The 12,817-nt window shown below is 38.6% G+C and overlaps 1 protein-coding gene and 1 pseudogene across 2 annotated transcripts; one reads left to right on the top strand and one right to left on the bottom strand.

Moving 5' to 3' along the window:
- The first annotated feature begins 815 nt into the window (after nucleotides 1-815).
- LOC122051549 (calmodulin-binding protein 60 B-like) lies at nucleotides 816-6,180 on the top strand. 2 transcript variants are annotated; one of them, XM_042612735.1, is made up of 9 exons: nucleotides 816-958; nucleotides 1,058-1,268; nucleotides 2,347-2,422; nucleotides 2,951-3,009; nucleotides 3,727-4,220; nucleotides 4,311-4,471; nucleotides 4,562-4,765; nucleotides 4,991-5,225; nucleotides 5,366-6,180. In XM_042612735.1, exons 2-9 carry the CDS (start codon nucleotides 1,183-1,185, stop codon nucleotides 5,965-5,967), a joined length of 1,917 nt encoding a protein of 638 aa, XP_042468669.1. In that variant the 5' UTR covers nucleotides 816-958; nucleotides 1,058-1,182; the 3' UTR covers nucleotides 5,968-6,180. The 2 variants fall into 2 exon arrangements, with proteins under 2 accessions (XP_042468669.1, XP_042468670.1); XM_042612736.1 differs by having other exon boundaries at nucleotides 820-958; nucleotides 1,088-1,268.
- A 413-nt stretch (nucleotides 6,181-6,593) lies between these two features.
- On the bottom strand, nucleotides 6,594-11,992 carry LOC122051548 (annotated as a pseudogene).
- Nucleotides 11,993-12,817: the final 825 nt, after the last annotated feature.

The following is a 12,817-nucleotide window of genomic DNA, read 5'->3' as shown; positions in this document are numbered from 1 at the left end:
TATAAACAATATCTATAAATAAAATTTATAAAATATATTTAATATTTTTTTATTAGACGTATAAATAAATTTAAAAACTCATAAAATAAATAAATAAATAAATTCATAATATTAAATTTTTCATTAACTAAAAAATTTTAAATAATAAGACAAACTTAATTTAAAGTTCAAGAGCATTTAAATGACTAATTAAGATTTAGTTGGCTTAATTTAATTATTTTATCAAATAAATTTAACAATATAAAACTTGCCTTAGCTTGGAGCATTAATAACTCTATTAATAATGGCTCTTTAGCTGTTGTTTCATAGTTCGGACCTTTTAATAGTGGATCAAAAATCTAACATTTAAGGCTTAACATATACTTTTTAAATATATACTTTTTAAATTTATTTAGAGGATCAGAAATCTAGCATTTAAGGCTTAACATATACTTTTTAAATTTTTTTAGATGCCCGATGAAAATAATAACTCTATTAATAATGGCTCTGCTGTTGTTTCATAGTTTGATCTTTTAATAGTGGATCAAAAATCTAGAGTTTATGGTTTAACATATACTTTTTAAATTTATTTAGATGGTGGATGAGAACTTATTTAGATGGTCTAAAAAAAAGAAATTTAAATAAACAAAAACAAATTGAGCTCAAAATGGTTTTTATAAAATAATGTACTTACCACACTGAAATAATTGAGAAGAGATTCACATTTTCAGAAGTCTATAAATTGGAAATCTTTATTAGTAAAGGGTCAATCTAGAAATTTTTCCTTAAAAATAAAATAAAATAAAATAAAATATCCCAATAACAATAAATGAACCAAGAAAACACCGGCCAACCACGCAGCTGGCTGCTGAGGTAGCAGAAGTCCGCACCAAGTCCACTCTTTTTCCTCTGTTCGGATCGCCTCTGCTCTAAGGCTCTCATCCTCCCTCCAACGCCAAGACGAGAGAAGAAGCAACACGTAATTTCTCCTCCTCCTCCACTTCATTCATTCACTCCCTCGTCTCCATCGATTAATTGGCTCTTCTATGAATTTTTTTTTGGATGTTTTATGCGGCAGGAATTTGAGCTTTTTTTTGCTCCTCCATAGAAAACCCAGACTTTGGGGTCTTCTCCGGATCGGGAAGGTGGATCTGGAGCTTGGACTTGTTTTCGGCTGTTAGGGCCTTTGGAATCGCACGGAGGATGAAGGAGAAGCGCGTATTGGACTCCGAAGGCAGCGATTTATTGCATCCGGAACCTAAAAGGCAGAGGGTTCCTGCGCTTGCGAGGTAGAGGAATCTTTAAAACGTGATACGGTTCTGGTTATGTTGTTCTCTGGTTGGGGCTCTACGAGTTGGGTTACATTTTGGGAGTTGAATGCTTGATTTGTTAGCTTATTGAACTCAGGTCTTCTATATTTTGCTTGCGTACATAAGGGGAAAAGTATAGGCTACTGGAGTGGTAGATTTATGGGACTTTGATTTGTGAATAAATGATAATACTAGAGTGAGCTACCTCTTGAAATTGAACTCATGAGTAACTGGTAGTTTTCTATGTATGAAAAAACAATCTTGGACATGGAATAGGGATGCTCGATTTTGAATTTTGTGAAAGTTCAAAAACAAGGAATCCTTATTGTTTTATCAATATATAGGGATGGTTGTCATTGCCCATTCACTAATCAAAAAGCTTTTTGAAGACAGTCTGTGTAGCCAATTGTTATTTGATTAGGTTAGTGCAATAACCGTTAACCTTCATATCATATCCAAGAAGGATACATTCTAGCTATCCATTGTGAAAAGATACTTAGTTTTGTTTCCGTATTGCTCATGTCAATTAGTTCACCATTTAACGAGTAAATTATTTGTCTTCATGTGCGTTGGTTATGCAATGAATAAAAATACTTTCTTCACTTTTTCTCTGTGTGCTATATATCTTGCATCCATGTGTTCCATCAGATGAATGTCTACATGGAGTTTGTTCTTTGCATTATATACATCTTCTAAATGAAATCTTGCATGCTGTGGTTGAGTGAGATCGATCAACAACATACATTTTAATATTTTTGGTATATCATGTAGAGGATTATAATTGTTTTGCCATGAATTTCGTTGATCGTTTACTTGCATTGCTCATTGTCGGGCAACTTGATTTTTGTAAATGGCATGCATTTTTACCAAGTCATCCTGTCATTCCTTGTTTTCTTTTAAAAAAAAATCCAGCTCTAATGTTGGCTTTATGTTGATGGGTTATATAGGTTAATCTAACAATTTGTTCAGCAAAGTATGATATCTGATGTTTTCACCTTATCCAATCATATGAATAATTGAACTGTTTGGATTTTTTATTGGTGTTTTATCCCTGCAGTGTGGTTATTGAAGCTCTGAAGGTGGACAGTTTGCAAAAACTTTGTTCTTCACTGGAGCCAATTCTCCGCAGAATTGTGAGTCATATGATTACATTTTATTAACTTTTATAGGTGAAAATTTTACTTAATTTTATTTCTAGCACGTTAGCATTTTTAAAAGGAGTGATGCATTGACTTTTGAGCTAGTAAATTCTGAATCTTGACTAGTGAAAGACAAACTCATGCAAAAAATTTAGACCAGGGTTGGTTTACTGTTGTTATTATTATTCTTTATCTGCATTCTCCATTGTAGCAAAAGATTCTTTTCCCTTTTTGTTAACATGTGATGAATGCCAAAAAACATATGCCAAAAGGCTCCTTAAGTAACAAGGGGATGGATTGCCTAAAAAACATATGCTTTATTATAACATGTTTAATGTCTACCTTCCGCATCTTAACTTTGATCGACTTGGTTAGTTACTGCTGATTTTGTGGTTATTGAAATTAATCACAACCACTGGTTGTCTAGTCGAGCTTAGCCAACAGTGTGATTATTAATCATGCATTTTTTCTTCTTGTTTAGCTTTTTTTTATATTTATTCCCCTATTGATGTTTAAATGTAGGTTAGTGAGGAAGTTGAAAGAGCATTGGTGAAACTTGAACCTGCAAGAATTGGGGACAGGTATATATGGTTATGAAATTCATTATATTTATCATTTCGATGACTAAGGATTGTTTTTGTTGTTTCTTCTTTGTGTGGAGAAGCTAATGGGTTTCTATCAAGATTTATGGTTTGCTACACCATTCTTAAAGATTGTGTATGTTTCCGCTAGATGATATTTTTGACACTGCACTGCCGAGCACAATAGAATGTTTTTCCCCAATTTTAATGATTTGGTACTCTTTTTTTGCCACTGGAAGGTTTATTACTTCAAAATTGTATTCACTCCAATCAGTTTACTTACATATTGGCTTGCTTGGATTAATATTTGCCTTTATATTTATCAATTTTATCTTGTTACTTTTTGGTCTATTTTATTTGAAAATTTTATAATCTACAAGGTGAGGCTGAGATCAGGAATCTCCCTTTGGATGACCTACTTAGGATTCTTATTCGCTATTCAAATTGCAAACTGTTTGGTTGATCGTCACATTGTCTCGTTGCAAATTGAGATTTTGGTTTATACATATTGTTTGTGAGCAGATGGTTCATTTTATGGTTTCATTACTTGTATGTTATTGTCTTGCTGATCTTGGTCTAATGGTTTTTTCTTCACATGATGATTTTGCATGATAAATTATTTATTTCCTTACTTGATCTGGTTGGTTACCAGCAAAAGTTTTTCTACATGCACACTTTGATACACTAGGAATATTCTTATTTATCAAGAAAATACAGGAGTTCTCCAAAACACATTGAATGGTCCGGTGGAAGAAAGCTGCAGCTGCATTTCAGATCAACTTTGTCCCTACCACTTTTTACTGGTGGTAAAGTAGAAGGAGAGCAAGGTTCTGCAATTCATGTTGTTTTGCTAGATGCAAACACTGGTCTTGTTGTGACATCAGAGCCTGAGTCTTCTGCAAAACTAGATGTTGTTGTTCTCGAGGGTGATTTCAACAATGAAGATGATGATGATTGGACCGAAGAAGAGTTTGAAAGTCATATAGTGAAGGAGCGTGAAGGCAAGAGGCCACTTTTGACTGGAGACTTACAGATATCACTGAAGGAAGGTATAGGAACACTTGGAGAGCTTTCATTTACGGATAACTCTAGCTGGATAAGAAACAGGAAGTTCAGACTTGGGCTAAAAGTCTCTCCCGGTTTTTGTGAGGGCATACGTATTCGTGAGGCAAAAACAGAAGCTTTCGCAGTGAAGGATCACAGAGGAGAGTGTATGCCACTCATACTCATTAGTTTGTTTTGCCCTCCATTTGTTTGCTATGATTTTCCTTAAGTACTGTAGGATGTCCAATCTGTTGCAGTATACAAGAAACATTATCCTCCTTCATGGAAGGATGAGGTTTGGAGATTGGAAAAGATCGGCAAGGATGGGTCATTCCACAAGAAGTTGAACAATAATGGAATCTTTACAGTTGAAGATTTTCTCCGGCTTTATGTCAGGGATCCACAAAAATTACGAACTGTATGATGCTTTTATCTCCTTTGCTGCAGGATCTTTGATACTTTGCTTGTAACTTTCTCTGGTGTTTTTTCCCCTTTAAAATATCTGCAGATCCTTGGAGGTGGCATGTCAAATAAAATGTGGGAAAGTCTGATTGAGCATTCCAAAACCTGTCCCCTAAGTGGAAAGTATTATGTTTTCTATTCTGATGACGCAAGAGATGTCGGTGCAATCTTCAATCATATTTACGAGTTCAGTGGCTTGGTTGCTGGAGGGCAGTTCTGTTCAGCTGAATCTTTGACAGATAGTCAAAAGGTATGTGTTATTCTGTTCCTTCGATGCTTCGGCTTTTGCATTGATAAAATAAAATTTACATAATTAGCATTTTGTCTAATATTAGAGGATACAATGTATTATTGTGCGGTTCATCAAATGAAAAATATTCCACATATCGATCTAGTTCCTTTACTTTTCGAGAATAATAAATAGTTCTAGACAACCTTTGGTTGCCTGACATAGGTTATCCTCTTGGTATTGCAGGTCTTCACAGATGCTCTTGTTAAAAGAGCATACGAAAATTGGTCTTATGTAGTAGAATATGATGGCAAAGCTCTTCTAGGCCTCAAGCCGAACAAGAAGACAATAACTACTCGAAGTGAAACTTCAGCTTTGGCAAAATTTTCTGGATCGTATGACCTAGAAGCCTCACAACAGCATTTGTCAGTTCCAGAACCTATACCTCAATCTTCCAACAACCAAGGATTAGCTGCTCGAGGTAACATTATGTTTGTCTTCGCAACACTTTGATTGCTTGCACTTGTGTACTCTACTTTTTGGTTAGATACTGGCAATTGGTTAGATGCTTAATGTGGTTTTTTTTCTATTGGCTTTGCTCCTTTTTTGTGTTGTGCACAGGAGAAGCAAGTTCTACACGATATGATGATCACCAAATGACCAGATACTCTAATTCTCACCTTGTTGGTTCAAATGCCCAGTTGGATTATGAAACTGCTTTGTCGCAGCAGGATCCATTCAGTGGTTCTTCTAGCCTATCTCAAGATCCTCGAGAAGACACCATTGGTCTCGCATTAGCCCCACCACAGTATTCAAACTTGGGAGTGCAACCAGCAAGCCAGCCCTTTTCATTCTCAAACCTGAATTCCTACTATGACTGGTCACACCAACGGCAGAATAATGGCGCTGAGGACTTCTTCACGGAGGACGAGATTCGCATGAAGAGCCATGAGATTCTGGAACACGATGATATGCAATTGCTTCTCCGACATCTGAGCATGGCAGGAGCTGCCGGCAACAACATCCCAGATGATGGATACGAATATCCGTCGTACATGCCTTCTCCAATCCCAACCTACAACTTCGATGAGGAGCAAAACCGCTCGTCCGGGAAGGCTGTCGTCGGGTGGCTCAAGATCAAGGCAGCAATGAGATGGGGCATATTCATCAGGAAGCAGGCGGCCAATAAAAGGAAGGCTAAACTCGTTGAGTTGAATGATTAACTAGCCAGTTATTTATCGTGATTCTGAGTACTCAACTTGAGCCATTTATCAAAGAAAGCTTCAGTAGGAAGTAGTAGTTCGCGTGATTGCTGATATGACCTTGTACAGTAGCGTTTAGGTCTATTGTGAAGGCTTTGCAAGAGTCTACTTCAATAATACTGTCCGATTTTTATGATAATATCTAGTGAACAAAATATTTTATTTTTGATACAATATCTAAATTTGATCGTGGCTGCAGTACTTGATTGTTGCATTTACTTGAAAAGAATGAGAAGAAAAAACAAATGAAATAACAAGTATTAATTTTTTTCTTGTTTACATGAAGGAAATGAAAACACCAAAAGAATTAAATTACACCTAATGAATTTATTTTTTAAAAAAAAATTATTTTAGTTCAAAAAAATATTAATATCTACAATCAGAAGCTACAAAAATATATTTATTCAAAATAAGAAATGCCATGAAGTAGTGATGTACATATGCAAACAATTGTCAAAGGTGTGCCATTTAATCTTCATTCGTTTCATATAGAAGAAAAATATATGATCTATCAGTCACTAACAGTGGAATAAGATTGGAACACAAACAAGTAAATTCCTTCCCATTCTGTTCCCAAGTAAACAAGATGAATGAAAAAGAGTGAAAAGGATGCATTGCTTTTTATTTTCTTTTGAATTTACTACTTTGTTTCTCTCCAACTTCCTCCTCCACAAGTAAACACAAATTTTGGAAAACTTTACTGTTAGCTGTTAAATGTAACATATCTCAGCAAAAGTCTGAACCAGAAACTTATTAAGATGTCCAGAAAACTACTACATAAGATCTGAGAGATGATTTATTTCCTTGAAATGCATAGGCCTTCCATGAACAAGGGTTCTTATGGTTACCTCTTTTTCGTTTGTCGTTGTAGATGCAAAATCTTATCATCCTCGTCAGAGATTTGAGTTTGCAAGTGAAAGTTCATGCAACTCACTCAACACCCATTCTTCACCGGTCCGGCCTCCGAGTACTATCGTCCTTGTTCCTCCAACAACACAAGTACTATGTCCCCAAGCGAACCGAGGAGGCCGACCGGGTACATTCAGTATCCTCCATGTGGGCATCTCTTCGGTCGGATCCAAGAGATAAAGTTGAGAAGGTGAGTGAAGGCCAGCAACAGAACCACCAAATATTAGGACTCTTCCACCAGGTAGGCTCACAGCTACGTGATCAAGGCGTGGCGGGGGGCCAATTCCGGAAGGATTCCCTGCACCAGGCATCCCCCTTCCTGTAATGCACCTCCAGCAGGGTTCAACTTCACTAAGATCCAATGTGAACACGTCACTGGAGCGCAATCGAAGGGGCCCACTCTTAGCCAGACCACCAAACATAAGTATTTTCCTACCATCATATACCGATAGCGAGTGCCCCAACCTAGATGGAGGTGTCCATGATGCTGGGATTTCTCTCCACACAGGTTTCTCCATCGTGATGTCCAATAGATATGTGTCACTGAGAAGTACGCCAGAATCAGCACAGCCACCTGAAACAACTAGTTTTGTACCGTCAAGGGTGCAAGAGCTGTGCCATGATCTGGGCACAGGAGGTGCAAGGCCAGATATCTCGCGCCATCCTGGATGTTGAGCATCCAAATCCAATATGAAGACATCATTGAGTAAGCCCTGCGTTCCACAGCCGCCAAAGACAACCAACCAGGATCCATTTAAGCAAGATAAAGTGTGGCCCCAGCGACCAGGAGGGGCAGATGTCACATTGACATGTCTCCACTCTGGATTACTGGCATTTAGATCCAAAACAAAGGTGTCATTCATCGGTTGCATGTTCAGGCCTTCCCCACCAAAGAGAACTAGCCGATTCCCAACAGCGCATGCACTAAAATTGCAACGTGAAGGCTCTACGGCACCCCCAACAGTCAGCTTCCTCCATGAAACAGCTTCAAGTGTGGTCAATTCCCTCGCAAGCCTTCCCCACCCTAGTCTTCTTGCTCCTGGTACAGTCTCTAATGCACGGGTAGTTTCACTGCCCCATGCATTCTGACAAACCACTCTCCAGAGGTCCTCATTATTGGTTAGCTCATAAAGGCTCTTGCACACAGAACTTACAGATGCAATATCCCTAGGTGACAATCTTGACAAGATCTTCTGAGATAGCACCTCATCGCCCACCTGAAACAGGCAGCAAGTTTCGCGGCAGATTTGTCCATGTCCCATTGAAATAGGGTAGCCAATCAAGTGATCAGAAGGCTTTACAACTTCCCTTGTCAAAGGGCCAGGCAGAGGTCCCAAATTAATGTCTGTGTCAGCGAAGAACTGAATGCCCATGTGATGGGTTATTATTTCATCATCTCCATAAATAGGCTTTATTTGCAGTTTATTCATGACTGCAGAGCCATCCTTCCGAAAGTTCAATAGATCACCTTGGAACTCAATGCCAGCCTCGAGACATCGTCGAATTTCAGCAATCACAGTAGCATCAACTAAGGGATGCCGCCTCTGAGCAAAGGGTCCCCTGCATTGCATGAATCGGCTGGGAAAAAAATTGAAACAGCAATCTGTGTTATGCATTTCAGCATTTCTATACATATACAGAGTGTACAGACATAAATTTGGTATAACATATGGATGGGTGTAAAATTAGAGTGCAATTACTTTTCATAACTAAAGAAGTTTCTCATTCTTCTAGCTTAACTGGTAGAACAATGCAACACAAATTTCTCACCTTTCATGTTAGACGATAATGTTATCTGTATCTAAATCATGGTTATGATGCAACTCCTGGCTAAGTTGGGAATGTTTCATCTCAATCTAGAAACTTTAGTTCCAAAGCTATCATGCTTAATCTAGCTTGTACTAACAATTCATTAAATGAACAAGCATAATTGAGGGTACTACATATCATACGTGAACTTGTTTTTTGGGAGGCCAGATTCATGATTGACCTGAAGAAATTAATGATATATATAAAGGGTAAACCAGTGGTAAAAATATACAGTGATGAAAAAGGTTACCGAATTTGAAACCATCACTTCCCTGGTGCAGATTATTTATAAATCAATAGTTGCACATGCTTGACAGAATTTCAGACTAAAGATTTGAAGCATCAAACACAGAGAAAAAAATCCATCTAAAAATAAAAAAGTAGTTTGTTTTTCCAATAGAAAATTACCATGAGTATATACTTGGCACAAGACAGAATCCATTAAAACAAAAACATGGAAAATGGTATTTCAACACACCCTAAAACTCAAAAGAAAGATATATTCTCAAGTAGCATCTTCAAAAAAAAATAAAAATCTTTAAGTGGGAAGTCCTAACAAACAGATTATGCAATGACATATTGAAAGATTTTGTGCTCCTTGAGCATTTTTCCTCAAACTATTCGATAGTTTATACCTATAGAAGAAGTTTCAAATTTTCACTTTCAAAATTATTCAGGATAATGTGAATGATATTTTTATGATTTTTGATTCACATATACTGAAACCAGAAGCTTTGAAATGCCAGCATAAATAGTTCATTTGTTTAGCTTTCAAAATCCTTCTTGTTTTCTACAACAATCACAATAGAAGCAATAGAGTAGTTAAATCCAATTACACATCATGCAAGACCCTACTAATGTAGGAACTTATTTGTCTCCATCTTTCTGATGATATACCCATGTGAGGTGACCTTACGTCAACCAACTACAGCATGACAATTGGTGCTCATAAACTAGAAGTTAGGGGCTTAGGCAAGGACCAATCTTCACAGATTCTACTTCCCCAGGGTTCATCACATATGGTGTTCATACATATATGCCTATTCAGATTTTCAAAATCATATTTGGATGGTCGCAGAGGTTTCTTCGAAGATGAGCTGATGGTACATGAAGAAGTACCAGAAGAGTCATGACAGATGGTGCTGCTACCAAGAACCATTAAAACACTTTTATCGTAACACCCACTGCCTCCACTGCTTTTGTGAGCGCTAGAGTAATCTCCTCCACTCCCTTCACCTACTAATATCAAGATAGGATGGCAGGGATCAGTCTAAACTAGGTACACTTCTCAAAACAATCAGTTTAGCCTGGACAAAAGGTATCTTCAAACTTCACTGGTCAACCTGCAAAAAACATTCGAGGCTCCTTTTTCTCAGTACATGATAGTTGGTCTACTGTACAAGTCAGCTATCGAGTTTCACTCTGTAGGAAAAACAAATCTGTATTCAACTGCTCTCTTGTTATCACTTGCCACTTATTTTCCTTCCAATGAATCCCTCATAGGTTAACTTCACCAAATACACCGCCAAGGATGCCAAAGTGTTTTCATTACTTGGCCACCGGGCTTTTAATAGAAACAACTTCTAAACCTTTTATTTAATCACGTGTAGATTGATGTATGTTTGTTCAGATTTTCTATATTGCATTTTCTTCAGGCTCATGCCATTTTAACACTTTAAAAAAAATAGAAATTTAATAGTTGTTTGGTCATGTAAGATATGCAAGAAGTTGTTAATGGGTAGCCTCTCCTAGCTTTCTCCTTTTTGAGTTACCTAATTGGTAATAAACATCGTGATGTGCTACTTTTTGTGAACCACAGCATACCCTATGTTGGGATGGGTAGGCCAACCAATAGACTTTCCCTTAGACTCGAGCCAAGAGTGAGGTGACCTTGTTGAGTTTCTTCCTTTCATATCCTTCCTTCCTTCAAATACAGCTTGATGGTTGCAAGAAAAGTCAAACACAGCACCATACATTTTCTTTAGTGATGGTTGAGTATGGTCCAAGATGCTTGTGGAGTCTATGAGTTACTGTACCACCACAATTTCTTTTGTAAATACCACTCCTACATATAACCTAGATAGTTGAATCAAGGAATTCTAGCTACTACCAAGGTGATCAAGGAGTGAAACCAATGACAAAATCTACCTTGGTATCACTCACTTATGTTGTTCAGTGCTTGCCACCAACAATGAAACAAACATCTGCACCTTAATCAGGTTGCATCAGTTCGAAAGAGACTATGGTGACTTTGAAAAGTAAACAAAAGCAATCATCTATGGACTTCAGTCCCCGTTAGCTATATGCTTCCCTTTGTTGATCTGTACTAGCTTGAATCATGGTGATTACTAACCAATTCCAATATCTTTGAATTCACATGTTCATCATAAGTTATACTAAATCACCAAGCTAAGATTCATCGTGCAAATTGATTTCTGTAACCTGCCCTCTAGCGAAGAAAGTGTGGATAAGAAGTTAACAACCAAGCATAATTCACTATGTTTAATCACTAGTGTGACTCATTGCATGCTGCTAAAATAGATTATTATGCCCTAATCTGACCAAAGAATATCTTCACTTTGGTAACCTTACTCTTCAATCTGATAAAAAAAAGGCACGAATATCGCTTATGCGGACCGAGAATTTCTTGACAACGGGAATTAATATTAGATGACTAGTGGAGAATGATGGTTCAAACTTCAGATACAAAGCAAATCGAGCAAAAATTGAACCTGCACTTCCTAAACGCATCAATTAAACGCGATACAGAAAACCAAAGCAAGCTGCATAAGTCCTCAAAACAACACCAAATCGATAGCTCAAAAAAAAGAGGATTTTTTAGCGAGCTCACCAGTTCCTTCCGACCACCTCCTCCGCGCGATACCCGGTCGTGACCTCGAACCCGCGATTGACGTAGATGATGGGTTGGTCAGGCTCGAGCGCGTCGGTCACCACCAGCCCGCACGAGGAAGCCGACCCGAACATTCCCGCCAGGGGGAACGACAAGAAGTCCTTCCCCTCGTCGTCCTCCTCGCCTCCGCTCATGCTTTCCGGCTCGCTGTCTGACTCCATCACGCGTCCGCCTCAGCCCATCCTTTGGAGACGCGAGCGCGAGAGAATCTTTCGCTCCTAGAAGCTATCGACGGTTTCGGCGATTGAGTGCTCAGCTACGCAACGAGGCCAGAGATCCAGAAGAGAAGGGCAGAGAGACGCGACCACCAAGCGAACCAAAACCCCAATTGGCCCTGCTGAAGCCGGTGGGCGAAGGTGACGACTGCCGAACGAGTGATTCAGGAAGCATCACGATCCGACGGCACAGACGTTAGGTGTCAGTCTACTTGGCTGAGGAACCGAGGAGCTGCAGGGAGAAGCTCGTGCGGAGAGTTGTAGGGATCTGGAAAATGCCAATAAAGCAGACGTGTTGTCACACGGCCCGTTGAAATCGTTTGGCCGAAAAGATGAGACATTCGGATCCGCTCCAAAAGTCACTAAGTAGAGCTCCTTATTGGTCCATCTAATCAAAATTTCAATTAATAAATACCATTTAAATATATAAATTTATTTATTTCTAAATATCTATGTTTATTGGATTACATTTAATATTGACGAAATACGTAATGAATATATATATTTAGGTAATTAAAAAATATCTCAGTTAAATAAAATTTATTTAAATATAAATAGAAAATATATTAATAAAAAAAATCATATTTTTGACCGCGTCATCGATCTTCTTCAACCACGCCGGCGATTCCACCATCCATCTCTTCCTCCGGCCTCCCCCTGACACCGTCTGCGACATCGCCTTTCATCGAGCGCGAACGATCAGACTCCTCCTCGATCATCTGCGCTCAACTTTCTCTGCTGAACGGCACCTTGGAAGAGCAGCGCCGGCCAACGTTCTCCGCACTCGAAACCTCCGCCGCATCCACAAGGCACTAAGAATCAAGCGCCGAAATCGCTCCTATAGGAAATCCAGTGCCAAAGGCGCCAACTTTCGACCATTAGCGCCGGCGATGCCACTCCGGCACCACTGATGGTAGAATACATGACTGGAAGCAACCAAGTCCCTTGGTACAAGGACTGGAAGCCT

Source organism: Zingiber officinale, chromosome 3A, assembly GCF_018446385.1.
Source record: "Zingiber officinale cultivar Zhangliang chromosome 3A, Zo_v1.1, whole genome shotgun sequence".
Classification (NCBI taxonomy): Eukaryota; Viridiplantae; Streptophyta; class Magnoliopsida; order Zingiberales; family Zingiberaceae; genus Zingiber; species Zingiber officinale.
Note: the sequence above shows the minus strand (reverse complement) of the source record. Positions and strands in the feature narration are given on the sequence as shown.

What these genes read in the sequence shown, in the direction of transcription:
- LOC122051549 (XM_042612735.1), top strand. Translation starts at nt 1,183, where the DNA reads ATGAAGGAGAAGCGCGTATTGGACTCCGAAGGCAGCGATTTATTGCAT. An exon ending in AGGGTTCCTGCGCTTGCGAG is followed by an intron (nt 1,269 to 2,346) that starts GTAGAGGAATCT and finishes TTATCCCTGCAG; the next exon opens with TGTGGTTATTGAAGCTCTGA. An exon ending in CCAAGGATTAGCTGCTCGAG is followed by an intron (nt 5,226 to 5,365) that starts GTAACATTATGT and finishes TGTTGTGCACAG; the next exon opens with GAGAAGCAAGTTCTACACGA.